This window comes from Zalophus californianus, chromosome 7 (assembly GCF_009762305.2).
Source record: "Zalophus californianus isolate mZalCal1 chromosome 7, mZalCal1.pri.v2, whole genome shotgun sequence".
NCBI lineage: Eukaryota > Metazoa > Chordata > Mammalia > Carnivora > Otariidae > Zalophus > Zalophus californianus.
Window position 1 is genome coordinate 68,897,673 of NC_045601.1, and position 19,045 is coordinate 68,916,717.

The following is a 19,045-nucleotide window of genomic DNA, read 5'->3' on the forward strand; positions in this document are numbered from 1 at the left end:
GTTCTATAAGAACAGAAACAAATTTGTCTTATTCCCCACTATATTCCTAATAGCTAGTACAATGTCCACATGTAGTAGACATTCTTTACAGAATGGTTAAAATTTACAGAGTGGTTATTATTTGCCATTTTAGAGGAAGGCAAAAGGATATTTCCGGCATCTGGGTAGAAATTGAAATATTCTGTATTTCTTCATATTAGACTTTGAAAGAACTTCAAAACTCCCTAAATAAGTACTTTAAAAGGCTGAAACTTTGGGGGTTTTTTGTTTGCATAAGTACTCAATTAAAGAAAACATACATGTGATATTGTCCCCTTTCCTCTCTGATTTTTTTTCTTCTTTATCCACTTGTGACAGAGTAAAAAAAAAAGTCCACATGCCATTCTCTCTCTCCGCACTCCCCCGCCACCACATCAGTCCTCATATAAGAGGTTTCCCCTAGGAAACCAGTCTCAAGTATTGCATTCTCTTGATACAGGTAGCTTTTTTTTTTTAAGGTTTTATTTTTATTTATTCATGAGAGAGAGAGAGAGAAAGAGAGAGGCAGAGGGAGAAGCAGGCTCCCAAGGAGCAGGGAGCCCGATGCGGGACTCGATCCCAGGACTCTGGGATCATGACCTGAGCCGAAGGCAGACGCTTAACCATCTGAGCCACCCAGGCGCCCGATACAGGTAGCTTTAAAGTGTCCCTTCTGGGTACAACTTGTCACTCTCATGTCTAATCTGATACATTCTACATAGGTTTCAGCTCTTAGAATGACTGTTCTCACTAGTGTACCTTATTTCTCCTCTCAGGGACCTGGGGAAAAAGAGAAAACAGTTCAACCCAGAATGCAACACAAACAAATAAATAAATGAGAAAAATGATAGGTTAAGGATCACAGGGAAAGGAAAGACAGGACAGACAACAGAGAACTCCAGTAGAAGAAAATAGGATGGAGAGAGTTTATAATTCAAGAGGGATTGGCCAGGGATTTTCTGAACAAAGGTATGATTTCTAAACAGGATAAATGAAAAGAAGTCTACCCTATGACACACCTTAGAGGATTCAGAACAACAAAAACAAAAGGGAGATTTTTAAATCAGCTAATCAGAAAAGAGATTACCTACAAAGGATTGACAGACTGAAGTATAGTTTCCAGCACCATTAGTGGAAGCTAGAAAACTGGAATCATAACTTCACAGAGCTGAGAGAAAATAGTGTACCGACCCTAAATTAGTTTTTAAGGAGGAGGGTGTGAGTTAAAGATGCTTTGAAACAAGAGAATTCACTATAAATGGACCTTAACTGAAGGTATTTGGGGAAGAAAGAAAATGATTACATAAGACAAGTATAAGATTCAAGAAGGAATGGTGAAACAAAATAAGTAAACATACATTAAGATAAATGTTGGCTATATATAAGAGAAAGTGGTTGAAGGGAATTCAAAATAAAGAATTATTTCTACTTGTTTACAGAAAACTAGTAGAATTACTTCTTGTTTATACATGACTTTAAGCTTTTTAGGTAATGATATAGAAAGTGTTTTACACATTTATTTTTAAATGTTTAACTCTTTAATAAGCTAATAAAATTGTCTTTTACTTTCATAGTTCTTTTTACACTTTTAAAATGCCTTATACTGATTTCAGTTTTTATAGGAGTAATAAGTTACATTGGGATATAAAAACTAAGACTCTGAGTATCAGTTTCTTTAAAGGAATCATAATAGGAATATTGTTTTAACACCAGCTGCTGTAGCTAATACTGGGCTTATCACAGTAGAAATTTATTGCTCATGCATGTGAAATCCAAAACAGGTGTTCCTGTTTGGCAGATGATCTTCCATATTGTCATTCAGGGACCCAGTTAAGCTCCCTCCGTCTTGTACTTCTGCCATCCTCCAGGACTTTGGGAACTTACGTATTCAGCCAGCAGATAAAGAGAATGGAGATCACATACGAGAGGTTTTTTGAGCCAGGCCTAGAAGTGACCCTCCCGCTACCCACATATCAGTGGCCACAACTCAGTCTTAGGTATAATAACCTACAGGAGAGGTTGGGAAATGTCTTATATGCCCCAGAGGAAGAAGGGGATGGCTTTTATGAGCAACTGGCCAGTCCCAGTCACCCAGAGTATGTACTACTCTAACCACAGGTGAGAACCACACACTACTCTTTTCCAGTTAAACATCCCAAAGGCTCTTGCAGTCACCATCCAGTTCATCCAGGATGAACATCTCAGGATGACATGCGGTCCTCCAGCTGGTCTAGATGTGGCCTCCCATAGTTTGGAAACAAATGAATTAAAAGGACAAGTTATCTGTCACCTCTCTCCCAACCCAAACAATGCATAATAGCAGAAAGACAGGACAATCAGTAAAAGTTTCCACTGGGAACAGGGAAGCATGGAGGCATACAGCAGTTACTAGTCTATAGGGTTGAAGTCTTGGCATTGTCTGGTCCCTCTGCCCTGGATTTGTGAGAGGGGTCTTGATCAGATCTTCCTTTGGCCCTTGAAAAGGAACTCCCTTATCCATTGCTCATGACTCCAAGCTTCACCCTTTTGTAGGTTCCTCTTTGTGCGTTCTTCATACCATGTCAGATGTGGGTATTGGCATATACTCTCCTCCGAAGCTGTATGGTTTTCACAGCTGCACCTTGCTTGTGTAGATCTGGGGTCCTGAGGATTGTTGTAAGACTCAAAATAATCAAAAGTCTTTTAATTAGAAATTTGTGGTTCCTTTGGCAATATTGATTTCCTCAAAAGTAGACTTGTGATCTCCCTGGTTCCAGTCAGTTTCATGTGCCTGTGACTTTTACCAGAATTCATTCTTAGACAAAATCTTGAACCTGGTTTATTTGATTTCTGGCCACATTGCCTTTTCTCAACTGAACAGAGGCACCGTGAAATCATCAAGTGTAGGTGGGAAGTTCTTTCTCTTAATTTGTTCTTTGCTGCAGTACTGAGTCTTAAGGGCCTTTGTCAGTCTTATTTCCTGCTATTTGGAGTTTAGAAGCAGTCAGTTTTTCCAGTCCTTCAAGGTCACAAATTATCATAGGAGACAGATTTTACCAGATGTTTTGCCATGTCATTACATGGATCTCTATCTTTCCAGCCTCCAATTTTAGCTTTCTTGTCGCCTACTGCTAAGCTAATATCAAATATATTAGATTTTTGTTATAGCAGCATCCACTTCTATACCAATTTCTTATATTGGTTAGAGTGGCACTGTTACAATAGGTAAGCTCTAAAATCTCATGGCTTTACAAAATACAAGTTTATTTTTTTTACTCATATGAAGTCCAAAATGAAATAGTTTCTCACATGGTGGCTCAGGATCCCAGGCTCCTTGTAGTTTCAAAATCCTCTGCATTCAGTGGCATATGAGGAAAGGAAAAGGAATACATGTATGTGGGAGATTTTTATGGCCAGGCTTGAAAGTGAAGTACATCACTTCTACCTACAACCCGTTGGATAGAATGGTCATATAGCCATCTAACTACTCAGAAGTCTGGAAAGGGTAATCTTTCATGCCCAGGAGGGAAAGGAAATGGGGTCAGTGAACAGCTAACCAGTCTGGCAACAGTAGGCTAAAGAATTATCTCTATTCACCATAAGGTTAATAAGAACAAAACAGGTTTGCAAACATTTGGACCATGATCCACAATAAGAAATACTTCACAGTCTATCATGTATACATATTAATGTGTATAAAACTGAAACAACATACATCAAACAGTATTTAATTTTACTAGTTGTGATGCATTTTGATATTTTCTCTTGTTTTTTTAAATGCTGTTATAGTCTGCTGAATGAGTTTTGTGACTTAAGTTTCCAGATCTCTGATCTAGATTTTTATGATTTAAATTTTATGACTAGGTTTCTGCCTGCAGCTTGAAAAACACTACAATAGGTAGATTGAGTTTAGGGGACAAGTGATTTACGAAGGTACTGATATCCATTTACTTCCATTTTAGGACACATAATGTTGACCTACTAGGACTTTTTTAAACCCTATGTTTTATTTTGGCCCAGGGAGATGTATGGTCAGGAAAGATTACGGATATAGAGATGGAGACATCAAAATGTGGATCTAGCAGTCTCCCTAAGAGAACTAGGTTAAGGTCATTTATTTTTTGCTAATATTCCTCTTAACCATTTAGCTATTTGGGTAACCAGGAAGCATTTGACAAGAGTTGAATGATGACATTTTGCTTAACCACAAATATCTCTTCTTTTATTGTAGATATCAAGTATTGGTCTTACAACCTTTGTTTTTGTTTTTTGTAAATAGCTTGCTGCTGGTTGCAGGCGGGACAGTATTAAAAATCTGTGACTTTGGTACAGCCTGTGATATTCAGACTCATATGACCAATAACAAGGGGAGTGCTGCTTGGATGGCACCTGAAGTTTTTGAAGGTAAATGACAAAAGCATGTTGTGATTGATAATCTGCCTTCTTACTCCATGTACATCCAGTGTGTGTTTAAGGCTTTATCCTGTTTCAGTGGTTTTATTTCTGCATAGTACATATTAGAAAAAGGATATACAGTTGACCCTTGAACAATGCTGAGGTTAGTGGAGCTGGCCGGTACCATGCAGTTGGAAATCCACATGTAACTTCTGACTCCCCCAAACCTAACTACTAATAGACAGCTGTTGACCAGAAGCATTAGTGATAACATAAACAATCTTTTAACACATATATTATAGATGTATTACTGTATTCTTACAATAAAATAAACTGAAAAAAGAAAATGTTATTAAGAAAATAGTACGGGAACTACATTTATAGTATTGTACTGTATTTCTCAAAAAAAAAATCGGCATTTAAGTGGACCTCTGCATTTCAAATCAATAGTCACAGGTCAACTGTACTAAAGTCTAATAAGAAGGTAGTAAATAAATACAGCCCTAGATCTTAAATCTCATAGCAAGATTTGTATTGTCTAGCAGTGTCCTATACAAGTTCAAGTATATGTACAGTCAAGCCTCATTTTCATATTCCACCTATTACAGCTGTAAAACGTGCCTATTTTTAACCCTAAAATCAGTATTCATGGTGCTTTCATGGTTTTTTGCAGGCATGTACAGAGCAGGGGAGAATTTTGAGTCATCCAACACATGTTCCCAGCTGAGGAACAAGACAACACACTGCCTTCTTATTTCAGCTTTCATACTGTGTCATTTTAATGATCTACTTAGTGCCGTGTTTTTGTTTTTGTTTTTTTCATTTTTTATGTGCTTTTTGTTGGTGATTTCACTGTTTAAGATGGCCTCCAAGGGCAGCATTGAAGTGCTTTCTAGTATAATAAGTGCTTTCCTAAGTATAATAAGATTCTGATATATCTTAACAGAGAAAATACATGAGCTAGCTAATCTTTATTCAGGCATGAGTTATAGTGGTGTTCCATAAGTTCAATGTTAATGACCCTACAGTATATATTAAATAAGGTGTCTTAAACAGAAACACATATAAAACAAGGTTATGTACTGATCAGTTGACACTAAGAGGTTCACAGGAACCTAACCCTGATTGCCCCTACGAGCTAATGACTCCGCATTCACTAGTCCAGTCTTCACAGAAACTTTATAGAACATAAATACCAAAAATAACGGTGCTTTGTGTTGGTTTCCTAGCAATTAAAAATTGACAGTGTAAATGAGCATGCCTTAGAAGGAATGCAAGTAATTTGGCAGAAATACAATACTAAGAAAGACAAGTAAAGGATAAGCTTATGTTTAATTTCTTTTACATCTCCATATCTCACTCAAGTGCTAAAAGAATGATCCACAAATTTCATAATAGGTTTCTATATGAAAACATCAAATTATCTTTTAAGTGAGAAAAGTTGAACTGAAGATGTGTGATTTGTATGTTAGGAAGTATGACGGTCCATAAAATTCAGATATGTTTAGTAATCAGATTCTGATTATGGCTTATTTCTTTTATTTTTGATGAATTTAAAGTTTTTTTGTTTCTTTGTTTTTAGCACCTGCTAGAAAGAAATTTGCCATGCAGTTGGTCACTTGAGTGGAGCTGTTTTGCCATTAAATTCAATTAAAAAGTGAATGAAACCAGCAACTGTTAAATTATACAAAATTAAATGCTTCCTATTTTTAAGTTCATATACAGAATACATTGGTTTAAAACTATTTTTTTTTTTTAAGATTTTATTTGACAGAGAGAGAGTGCGTGCATGCACGCACAAAGCAGGGGAAGTGGCAGGCAGAGGAAGAATCAGGCTCCCCATGGAGCAGGGAGCCTGATGTGGGACTCGATCCCAGAACCATGGGATGGTGACCTGAGCTGGTCAGACACTTAACCGACTGAGCCACCCAGGCACCCCTAAAACAATTCATTTAAAATGCTTCTCTGTGAGTTAAAATCACATAGTATTACTTAGTGTAAAGAGCAAAAAGATTTATTTTATACAAAAGAGGCCAGAAATAAAAGTTACTTTTAAAATTTAGAGTAAAAAAGTTCATACTATAAGACTATGCAGATTTCTTCATTTCTGAAAGATGTCAGCCCCTATAACCCAAATTCGATTGTAATATCATTTTCATGCTTACAGTGCACTGCTTAGTGCCTCTGTGGTACACATGCTAAGTACCTGTGTGACTATCACTATAATCATTCATACAGTGGGTTTTTGGGGTTTTGGTTTTTTTTGGCTGTTTATTGTGCTGGTTCACCCAATTTAGTGATACTGTAAATTTTGCAGCATAATTTGTTTACTATAAATTTGTTATCCATAATTTTCATTGCTTACAACTTTTAAGTTTGCAAATTAAGAATTTTTTTTAAAGATCTTATTTATTTATTTGACAGAGACACAGCGAGAGAGGGAACACAAGCAGGGGGAGTGGGAGAGGGGAGAAGCAGGCCTCCTGCGGAGCAGGGAGCCTGATGCGGGGCTCAGTCCCAGGACCCTGAGATCATGACCTAAGCCGAAGGCAGACGCTTAATGACTGAGCCACCCAGGCTCTCCGCAAATTAAGAATTTTATCTTGCCAGATACTGAAAAGAAAGTCTTATCATTAAATTAGAAGTTTTTTCTGCTGTGATAGTAGAGTAGTTCTATCAAGAGAATGAATGGGGGAAGAAAATTTAAGATTAAAAAATCACAGAAAGGGAAGTACAAATGTTTCATATTCTGCCCCATGGAAAGTATAAGTCAGAATAAATAAAAGAGAAATCCTGTGCCTCTCGATGAAAAGGTAGAAAATGACTGACTTTCTAAAGTTAATCATTACTACTTAATTCATAAATAAATGTTTTGTTGCAGAGACTTAAGGTACTTTAGAAAGAGTAATTTCTCAGCTCTACATGCTGCATCCTCCTGTTCTTGTACACAGTGCACATTCTTAAAAATTTATGTAGGCATTTGTTCCTGTAAGTTGTGGAAAAGAATCTTAAAATTATACCACCTTTTTCTCTAGGTAGCAATTACAGTGAAAAATGTGATGTCTTCAGCTGGGGTATTATCCTTTGGGAAGTGATAACACGTCGGAAACCCTTTGATGAGATTGGTGGCCCAGCTTTCCGTATTATGTGGGCTGTTCATAACGGTTCGTTTAAAAAGACATTTTTCTTTAATATATTTTCTATATTTTCTGTCTGGACAGTTGTATCTACCTCAAAAAAGACCATTTATCCCTAACATTAAAATGTCCGGTTCTTTGTTACCAGAATACTCTGCTGTCTTCAATCTCCTACTCTCCCCCCTCGCCCCCAAAGTCAGGTAGGGCACGGCTGAGAGTGGTCCTGTCCTTTGCCCAAGGCTGAGGAGGTCTGCTGATACTGCTAATTAGGGAAAGGCCATCAGTAGACAGCCAGAGCCAACTACCTGGGTTGGCTTTCTCTAGGGGATAGAGAAACCTCAGATTGGACTCTCTGGACAAAATAAAATCTTTCTCAACGTTCTTAAGGTTAATTGAGGAGGTATAGCCTTTTCTCCTGAGGGAGCAGAGAATAATAATAAGAATTGTTAATTCAGCTATTCATAAAGGCAAAACACAGAGCGCTTCACATATGCTTTCTTTTTATCTTTTCATTCATCCTTATAAGGGGATTACTATTATTGCTTCATTTAACAATTTTACAGAAACCAAGACTTAGAGAGGGAAAGGAAGTTGTCCAAGGTCATCAGATTAGTAAGTGGTATTGCTGGGATTCCCATCCAGATCTTTCTGACTCCCAGTGTCCATATTTTTAAGTTATATTGACTTATGAACTCAGTGTCCTTTATCCCTCCTGCTTCTTTTAAACATGTAGTTGTGATGTTTCTAACCACTCAGGTTGTTAGAATACATGTTCTTCATTAATCAAGTTATTTCACATTTAATTTGGGAAAAATAAACTCATGGAGGAAAATTGCTTAACCCTCCTAATTTTTATATCATTCTCTATTATTTAATTTCTATCAGTTGGTTATAATCATTCTGATTATGGCATTTTAATACACTATTCCACAGATCATACAAATACCTACCTAACTAGGTCATTCATAGACTTGTCAAACAGTCCCATCATCTGAGTAATCCTAAGTGGTTTTTTTTTTTTTTTTGGTTTCCTGTACTGCCTTTCATTTTACCACCTTAATGTCATTGTAGAGAATGCTAGAACATTGACTAAGACAGTGTGTTTTGTTTTTCTGTCAGTTGTCAGTAAATAATTGACTGTTAGTGAAGTACAGAATAAAAGAACTAACTTGTAAGTTGGTAGAATTACAAAGATTTCATTATATTTGAGGTTTTCTTTAAGTTAGGGACCTCGCTATATTAGTCTTGTTAATTACACAAAAGTTGACAGTTTTCAGTTGGGGAAGTGATGGATTCACAGCAGCGAAAAAGGTCTGCCATTGACAAAAGAGTCATTTAGAGGTCAGTGAGTATAACATCATAGTTGATGACTTCTCCAAGGTGATTTTTCAAATACATTTGAAATTTTTACAGTGAATCTGAAAATCTAGTTCAAGTAAGATTATCTCAAACCACCATTTTATTTTACTTAATAAAGCACCCACTAAACCATTATAATTTGTTAAAAGAACAATGTTAGAACAAATGAGATACTATTTCTCAGTCTTATTTTTACTATAATGAATATAAAAATTTTAATTTGACTTTGCAAGAGGTGTACCTTCCCCTTTATGAAAATGTAATATAAACCTAATAGACAAAAAAAAGTACTTTTATTATTCCAAAATAAATCTTAAATTACAAGATCTATAAAATAAATACTGTATTGGAAATACATATAAAAAGCTTACACCATTCTTTGGGTAAATACATTCTTCCCCCCCCCTCTAATTTTCAATTATAGGTACTCGACCACCACTGATCAAAAATTTACCTAAGCCCATTGAGAGCCTGATGACTCGTTGTTGGTCTAAAGATCCTTCTCAGCGCCCTTCAATGGAGGAAATTGTGAAAATAATGACTCACTTGATGCGGGTATAATCCTTCTTTTGAGGGGCTTTGGATTTAGGGGAATTTGATATATACTGAGTTTGAATGGGGTTTTAAAGTGAAAAGACATTATTGCTCTTTTTTGCTTTATACTTTTCTGTATTGTCCTAATTAGAATTGGCATTTATTACTCATAATCGGAGGAAACGTTACTTTGGGGGGGGAAATCTAAGTTTTTTATAATAGATAGCTAGACTAGGTTTCTGAACTTGCTTTTTCCTCCTGCCTAAGTTAGTGGACAGATGTGTTTTGGGGCCTGTTGCCTCATCAGTAATGTGAGAGAAGCTCAATTAGATGTCTTTATATAGGACTTAGGTATTTTCTGACTCTAATACTTGCCAAACTAAATTTTAAATTTTCTTGAGTACATATCTTCATCAAGCAATCATTTATGCAAGGCAATAGAATGGTTGTATTCCCAGACACGTTTATTTAATGATTTTTACCTTCTGTTGTTTAACTGCATATTTTTAGCTTTTTATTTACCATTAAAAAGTTAAACTTCTGGGATTTATAGATAGAATTTTTTAATTTAGAAGAACCCTTTCAAACGATTATCAAAATTCTTAGTCTATAAACAAACACTTTTAGAATTATTTGAATAATTTTAGGCTTCTAGTTTTTGGTACATTAACAAAATCTCCCAAGTGGTACTTTGACTTTAAAAGTTCACATACTTATGAAAGTGCCTGAATTTTAGAACAGTAGAACAATTTTTCTCAGTAGAAGAACCTTTCAGTCTCCTTAAATACAGACTTCCTAAATGGCCAAAGATTTGTTTATTCTATTGAAAATGATTTAGGGAAACCAAGATTGAACTAATCTGATTAAAACTTACATCATATGTGGGTACCAGCTATATTTAGAATCCTAGGCCCTAAAGTTGTGCCCATAAGAAAACTTAGTCTCCATAGTGAGATACCCTAAAACATTGGGATATATAAATTGTTCAAGTTATAATTGTACTTATATGTGCTTTGTCTGACTTGAAAAGAAAGCCTTTATTTTTTTCCCTAAATTCTAATTTTTGTCCAGCAAAAGTTTCCAATATTGTATCTCCATTTTATAGAGGTACAGCCATAATCTATCTTTGATATTCAAAATATTGGTTCTAATAATTATTCTATGGCATACCAGGCTCAGTTGTCAGACTGACAATAATTTCTGCAATTTGGAAGTTTGTATCAGTGCTATGAGAACATAAATCCATTTTACATAATTACGAGGAATACTATTATATTTGATATGTTCCTCTAGAAAAATAAAGCTGTTTTCTTGAGGACTTTCTAGGCTCTGTGTAAAATAGATACTTAAGTACATACACAGCATTGATCACAGTTGAAATATAAGAGTAGCACATTATCATCATCTTTGTAAAATCAAAAACTTAAGGCGTCTGTGAATTGTGTAAGACTGATGAATCACACAGACCTGTACCTCTGAAACAAATACATTGTATATTAAAAAAAAAAAAGTAGGAAGGGAAAAATGAAGGTGGGGGACTCGGAGGGGGAGACGAACCATGAGAGACTATGGACTCTGACAAACTGAGGGTTCTAGAGGGGAGGGGGGTGGGGGGATGGGTTAGCTTGGTGATGGGTATTGAGGAGGTCACGTTCTGCATGGAGCACTGGGTGTTATATGCAAACAATGAATCATGGAACACTACATCAGAAACTAGTGATGTAATGTGATTAACATAATAAAATTAAAAAAAATACAAGGCATATACTGAGTTTAGACATCTATAAATTCAGTATATGCCTTAGGGAAAATAAAGCACCATCTCTGCTACTTCCACATCCCAGGACAAGTAAATAATGTGTATTCTTCAAGTTAATTCTTGCAGGATTTATTTTGTATTAAAGAAATTTTAAATGTGATTTACTTTTTCATACATAGTACTTTCCAGGAGCAGATGAGCCATTACAGTATCCTTGTCAGTATTCAGATGAAGGACAGAGCAACTCTGCCACCAGTACAGGTAAGTGGGTAGATTGAAAGAGTAATAACCCTAATTTTTTGTGTCTTTTCCCATGAAATTATAATCAAGAGGCAATGAATGATGTCTCCATTTGCATTTTAATTTCTTCATTTTGTATGATTGACTGCAATTTGGGTTTCCAGGTGCATCATTCTTCATGAAGGTACCCAGATTAAAGAGTTACTAAAGACCTGCTTCCAAGTCTTAGAATTCTTGCATGGTTAAATATAATAAAAAGATATGGGATATTGTATTGCTGGGAATGTCATTCTTTATTTGAAAAATAAAGTTTTTTACACAGACACGGGTAGATCAGATAATACTAGGAATCATTGTAAATGTAAAAAACAGCATATTTCTTCATCATGAACACTCTACCTTTTGGTCTTTGTAGAAGAGTCTATAGAAACTCTTATTTAAGAACTTTTATTTTTAGTTCAAAGTTCGTTAGTTTTCTAAATACAAAGTAGTAGTGGAATCTGTACTTTGTGGTCATCAAAAAGTAGAAATAAGTCTCTAAGATAAATTGTGCTTTTCAAAATATATGGCAAAAGCATTCATTATTAATTTAATTACAACTAAAAGGTACATGTGTATATGTACACATATATTTATCTGGTACTTAAAATTTTATTTTTACTGACAAATATTTTTGCTCATCTGTTTCCCCCACCTCAAAAATAATTACATTTATTTTAAGCTGGTTTAATAGTTACTCCCAAATTCTATTTTTACTGAAAAGCTTTAAGTTGCTCTGAATTCTAAAGCGAACTTCTCCATTATTTGTTTCTACCACCACCTCCAAACTGTTTAAGTACTGTGACCTTCAGGCCTTTGATCCTTCCATCTTTTCACTGAGCCACAGTTCTCAGATCTTTCCTTTTATCCTCCCTTCACTTAATTCCGGATAGTTATTATAATTTCTTGTCTTAGGCTTATTTGGCTAAACCACAAGTGGTTAAATCTGACACTTGGCTTGCCCTTGCCTGTACCAGTGCAGCTGAATGTGGCTGGAAACAGCACATGTTTACTGTCTTCAAATGCCTTAGTGATTTAGTGATGCTGAACAGTTGTACTATAGTTCAGTCTATCCCCTCTCGCCTAGATGACTTAATTTTATACTTTAGCCTCTCTCCTCAAACTTCAAATGTCTCCTCTTCACTCCTCACTTTCAGCTGATCCTATTTGCCTATTTCTTTGAAAAATTGGAGCGATCAGAAGATAGCTTCCAGAAGCTCCCCTACTCCATCTGCCCATCTACCTGTATCTGTGCCCATCTGCTCTACATTCTTTTCTGTTACTGTGGCTGAGCTCTCCATGCTCCTCACCAGAGGCAAGCTTGTTTCCTTGTGCACTGTATCCCACCTGCTCTTCCCAGCAGTTCTTCCCTCAGTCTCTTGCATCATCAGCCTTTCTATTGGAATCATTCCCAGGGCATCTATAGTCTGTATTTGCATCCTCTTAGCTTCTCTCTTCCTCATTCTCTCTAGTGCCCAGTCCATTCAGGCTTTTATTATACCACTACTCCAGCATTGCTCTTGTCAAGGTCACCAGTTGTCTCCACATGACTAAATTGAAATGATTTTCAGTTCTCATCATTTTTTTTTTTAAGATTTATTTATTTGAGAGAGAGGGAGGGAGATAGAGCATGCACAAGTAAGGCGGGGCGGGGGAGCAGAGGGAGACAGAAAGAATCTTAAACAGACTCCCTGATGAGCACAGAGCCTGAGTTGGGGCTCGATCTCATGACCCTGAGATCCTGACCTGAGCCAAAACCAAGAGTCGGACGCTTAACCAGCTACGCTACCTAGTTCTCATCTTTTTTGACTTTCAGTAACATATGACACAGTTCATTACTTTCTCTTTATATGTAGCACTTTCTTTAGTTGGTCTCTAGGATACCATACTAGCCTGGGTTTCCATCTTCTATCTCTGGCCACTTTCTCTAATAGTTTCCTTTGCTGGTAATTTTTTTTATCTTCCCAATCTATTCGTGTCAGCATGCTTAGGGCTCAGTCATTAAGGCTCTTCTGCTTATCTCTCTACATTCATTTCCTAAGTAATCTTATCCAATATCATAACTCTGTATACTTCTATTTGCTGATACTTTGTTCACACCTGACCTGAACCTCGTACTCCTGTATCTAGCTACTTACTTGATATCTAATAGGAACTCAAACTTAACATTTTCCAAAAACTAAGCTCCTGACATTCCCCTCAAACTTACTTTTCCCATGGTCTTCCTCATCTTGATTAAGGATTTGATTTAATCCCTAAACTGTGATTTACTAGCTCAGGCTAAAAACCTTACAGTCATCCTTGGCTATTACAAGACTGAGCATTTTCGGGACTCCTGGGTGGCTCAGTTGGTTAAGCGGCTGCCTTTGGCCCGGGTCATGATCCCAGGGTCCTGGGATCAAGTCCCACATCAGGCGCCTTGCTCAGTAGGGAGCCTGCTTCTCCCTCTCTCTCCCTCTGCTTGTGCTCTCTCTGTCAAATAAATAAAATCTTTAAAAAAAAAAAAAAAAGACTGAGCATTTTGGTTCCCTTTTTATACTATCTTAAATTTCATTTAAAATGAGTTTGGATATCTTCATTGGCTCAAAAAGTCTTATTTTGTTTCTATTCATGTCTTGTTAGTTTAGAAAAGAATTTAAGTTACATATTATTGAATGAAGCATCTGTATTATTCCCAACCTGTAATCATAAATATTTCTGCTTTCCTAGGCTCATTCATGGACATCGCTTCTACAAATACCAGTAATAAAAGTGACACTAATATGGAGCAAGTTCCTGCCACAAATGATACTATTAAACGCTTAGAATCAAAATTGTTGAAAAATCAGGCAAAGCAGCAGGTTTGTTTGGTTACTAAAAGTAAAATATGATTACCTTACTAGTAGTCATAACTTTATACTAACTGAAATTAATTATTTGTCATCTTCCATTATACAAATGCTGAATCTTGTTCCTAAAGCAGACAGATAAGAATAGAGACATAAAGTGAGATTTTCCTACCGTTTATCACCAAATTGTTTTCCCTCCTGATGATTGCTGCCTTTGCCACAGTGCACCTCCTTCTCTGTGATGTTCCCTAACTTTAATGGTTGATGATTAAAAATGTAAAATGCTAAAAAAAAAGTAAAATGGTTATTTCTTGGTTCTACTACCCAGTTAAAGGAGTTTGTCTTAAGTCTATCATTTTGTATTGTCCAGATTTATTATATTTTTGCTGTTGTTGATTTAAAAGTATTTTAAGTGATTTTATTCGTCTTACCTGAGGCATTTAGGTAAACTAATAATTGTAGCCTTTAACTCCCAACTCCAGTGACTGCCCTTTCCTAAAGGCAGCATCTGTAGTTTTCTCTCCCTTACCCCTGCAGCTCCCTCTCCCTAAAACTTCACTTTTCTTTCAGAACAGAATCCATTAAGAATCTCAGGTGATATCTTCCTCCTAGGCTGCCCAGGATTTTTCAATTTAAAGAGCTTCAGTAATTCAAATTGACCTATAATTTTAACAGAGTGAATCGGGACGTTTAAGCTTGGGAGCTTCCCGTGGGAGCAGTGTGGAGAGTTTGCCCCCAACCTCCGAGGGCAAGAGAATGAGTGCTGACATGTCTGAAATAGAAGCCAGGATTGCTGCGACCACAGGTAAAAAGGAAATAAAAATCTGAAAGGAGTGGAAAGAGTAGTTTTAATTGTTTCAGTAGTGGGAATGTCAGGTTTTTTTATGTCATAAATTTTTTTAAAGCAAGAAGTAGGCTTACAATATACTTTCTAAGCTTCTAGCAAATAATTTATATGTTTTTCTCCAGTTCCAAATAAAGCAAGTATGACTTGTAAAATTATTTGGATCATAAAATATATTTTTATCGAATGTAATTCAGCTCAAATGTGAACTGAAAATTTAAGTGGGAAATTGAAATTTTGCCAAAACCAGAATGTTTTAGAGGATTTTTAGTGATTCTACTAGAATTTGTGCTGACTTCAAATAATAGCAAATATTTTGTTTTGAAATTAGCAGAAAAATGTACTCTAGATCCAAATATGATTTGGCCTTACTGTCTGCTCTTCCTTCCAGTAGCAAAAATAGCTAAGTTGGGTGTAGCTAGTTCTTTTAATTGTTATATAAAAGATCATGGTAATTTTATTTAATCTTGAAAAAGCTAGCATTTGAATTCCATTTTTTCAGTTCTTAAAATGATTAATTACAGAAGGACTGGTTAGCACAAAAGCAATTACAGTTGACCCTTGAGCATCGCCCAGGTTCAGGGCATCGACCCGCCATGCAGTTGAAAATCCACATGTAGAGGCGCCTGCCTGGGTGGCTTAGTCAGTTGAGCGTCTGACAGGGAATCTGCTTGAAATTCTCACTCTTCCTCTCGTTCTCTCTGCCCCTCCCCCGGCTCATGCTCTCTCTCTAAATAAATAAATCAAACCTAAAAAAATTAAAGAAGGGAAGGAAGAAAAAAGGAAAGAGGAAGGAAGGAAAGAGAGAGAAAGAAGGAAAATCAATCAGTCAATCCAGGGGCACCTGGGTGACTCAGTCAGTTAAATGTCTGCCTTCAGCTCAGGTCATGATCTCAGGGTCCTGGGATCAAGCCCCGTGTCAGGCAGGCTCTCTGCTCAGTGGAGAACCTGCTTCTCCCCCCTCCCTCTGCTCCCCGCCCCCACCCTCATGTTCTCCTGCTCTCACTTTATCTCAAATAAAGAAAGTCTTTAAAAAAAAAAAAAAGAAAATCCATATGTAACTTTTGACTCCCCCAGAACTTAACTACTGCTATTGACCTGAAGCCTTACCGACAACAAATAGTTAACACATGTTTTGTATTTTATATGTATTATTTACTGTATTCTTACAATAAAGTAAACTAGAGGAAAGAAAATGTTATTAAGAATGTTGTAAGGAAACTAGGGGCACCCGGGTGGCTCAGTCTGTTAAGTGTCTGCCTTCGGCTCAGGTCATGATCTTAGGGTCCTGGGATCCAGCCCCACATCTGGCTCCCTGCTCAGCAGGGAGTCTGCTTCTCCCTCTCCCGCTGCTGCTCCCCCTGCTTATGCTCTCTCTCTCAAATAAATAAAATCTTTAAAAAAAAAAAACAAGAATATTATAAGAAAACACATTTGCAGTACTATACTGTTTTTTTTTTTTTAATCACATATAATTGGACCCACGCAATTGAAACCCATATTGTTCAAGGGTCAACTGTATATGTTTTATTACCTGAGTGAACTTGTAACCTTCTTTCCAACCAGGTTTGAGCTTAGTAATGCTGGTTTGTTTTCTTTCCAGTTCTTCCAGGGGTAGAGGGGAGCTAATTATAAAAATAAATACATTTCTTTATGGAAAATATGAAAATGGAAACAACCAAAAAAAAAAAAACCAGTTTTCCATAATTGTCCCACTGAGAGATAAAACACTTAACAATTTTGTGTATTTACCTCTGGTCTTTTAACCATATATGTGTATACATGTATTTTCATGTATATTATATATATTTTTTAACTTAGCTAACCTAACCAGGTTGTTTTTTTTTTTTTTTAAATAGAAATTCTCATTTTTTGTGGAGCTCTTTTCAGAAGTTTTCCAGAGGACCAACATATTGTACTTGTCTTCATCTACTAATGAACACTGATTATATCAGCACTAGAACCGGCTAGCTATAACAGAATATTCAAAATAGCAGTGTCTTTAACACATAAGCTTTCTTGTTCACACGTAAAGAAATTTGAAGGTAGGCTCCATGATCATTAGGCAGCTGTGCTCCTCTGTTTCTGGGCCACAATCCTATTGTGTGGCTTCCATCCTCAAGGTAACTTTGTGCTCCAGAATAGTTACCATAATTGCAGTTGTCACATCCACAGTCCAGGCAGCAAGAAAGAAAAATTAGGTGAAGGCCAAAGGGCCCATACCCAAGCTCTTTTAAGGATCTTTACCAGAAGTTCCCCCCAACAACTTCCGTATAGATGCCTTTGGCCATAGTAATATGGTCAAATGACTACACCTGGCTGCAAGGGACAAAAGGATCTGTGATCTTTTATCTGGGGACATTGCTGTCCTGAGTAAAGTCAGGGTTCAGTTGCTAGAAAGAGGGGAAGAATAGAGATTGGCAGGGGACTGGAATTCTTTGCCACACAGAGAGATCTTTATAAATGATCAGGTTGAATGGAGCTCATCAGTCACTAACGAGCCCTCCTGGTCTCTGAGTCGCAAGTGTTTTCCTGTGGAGTGAGGGCATCTCAGTGTAGTGGCAGATGAATAGTGCACACAATGACATATCTTCACACTTGGGGAACCTTTCCACTTCAAGGATATCATTCAAGTTAGATGTGCTAAATAATGATTGCTACTCTAAAATAAGAAGTGGTGTTACAACAGTTTTATATCTTTGCTAGTGTCAATTTTCTAGTCAGGTATTGGTTTATAATTATTCCTTACAGAAGTGATATTTCACTAGGTTAAAAACAACCACACACATTTAAATTATCCCACCCTCTCTAAATGTAGAACAGATGCCATTGAACATCACTGAATTTTGTACAGTTAAGATTTTTTTTATGAATTGTCTTTGAAAAACTCATATTCTCCAGCTTTTAATACTGTTCACATTTAATGGAAATGTACCTTGAACTTTGGAAACTACAGTAAATATTCAGTTTAATAGAAGTATGTGTAAATACTTATTTTAAAAAGCATATACATTTCATACTTTGATTCAATAATTATTTAATCACGAATTTTATTTATAGCACACTTCAAGAAACATCTAATTTGAACATATATTCCTTTGTTTGTGTGATTAAAACAAATATGGCAGCTTATTTCGTTTTAACTCCTCTCTCCCTTCCCACTTTCATCCTAGCCCTCCATCGCTTATCAGCGATTTCACTTAGGTAGATTGTTTCTCTGAACATGTTTGAAATTTAGCTTCCTCATTACCCTGCAGCTTTGTTTGTCTCTGTCCTTTTTATTTTTTTTCTTGCTAATTAAAACCAGTATGTGAGACTTCTTTATTGATATTTTCTCCTAAATCACGCCTTTTCTAAGCATGGATGAAAAGTTAGATAGTTCTGCATGCCATTTTGCATGAAGTATTATTAACATAACTATTTGAAAAGTATTCTGTTTTTGTAGTTAATCGTTTTCTTTGTTACTGTTTGTGGTTGTTTGCATGTATACTGTATATATATGTTTTTGCAGCCTATTCCAAGCCTAAACGGGGCCACCGTAAAACTGCTTCATTTGGCAACATTCTGGATGTCCCTGAGATCGTCATATCAGGTATCATAGACCACCTGAGTTGGTCTAATAGCTGTGGGACCGGAATAATGATCCCTAGTACTTATAAAATGCTTCTTGCTCCAATTTGTTCAGGACATAAAAAGAGATACCTTGCATGCAGAGATTAGGAAGACAGATTGAAAACTACACATTTATATATACTGAGGCAGACTTGACAGGATACCTTAAGTCTCCAAAAATGAGGGTAGACTAGAAGGCAAAGTAAACCTTTTCCCAGAAGGGAGAATACTAGCCTAGAATTTTACCAACTTCCTGCCTGCTTTTAAGTGAGCAGATGAGCTGAACCAAGACTTTATTTGC

General features: G+C 36.4%; 1 protein-coding gene across 2 annotated transcripts in view; it reads left to right on the forward strand.

Annotated features, from left to right (window-relative positions):
* The window catches only part of MAP3K7 (mitogen-activated protein kinase kinase kinase 7), a 67,185-nt gene that overhangs the window by 18,749 nt on the left and 29,391 nt on the right, over positions 1–19,045 (forward strand). The window contains exons 6-12 of one of the 2 annotated variants that reach the window (XM_027601916.2): positions 4,277–4,401; positions 7,428–7,556; positions 9,313–9,443; positions 11,361–11,442; positions 14,170–14,300; positions 14,964–15,093; positions 18,644–18,724. In XM_027601916.2, the coding sequence (XP_027457717.1) occupies positions 4,277–4,401; positions 7,428–7,556; positions 9,313–9,443; positions 11,361–11,442; positions 14,170–14,300; positions 14,964–15,093; positions 18,644–18,724 (809 nt within the window). The remainder of the gene's footprint in view (positions 1–4,276; positions 4,402–7,427; positions 7,557–9,312; positions 9,444–11,360; positions 11,443–14,169; positions 14,301–14,963; positions 15,094–18,643; positions 18,725–19,045) is intronic. The other variant, XM_027601917.2, reaches the window with a different exon arrangement.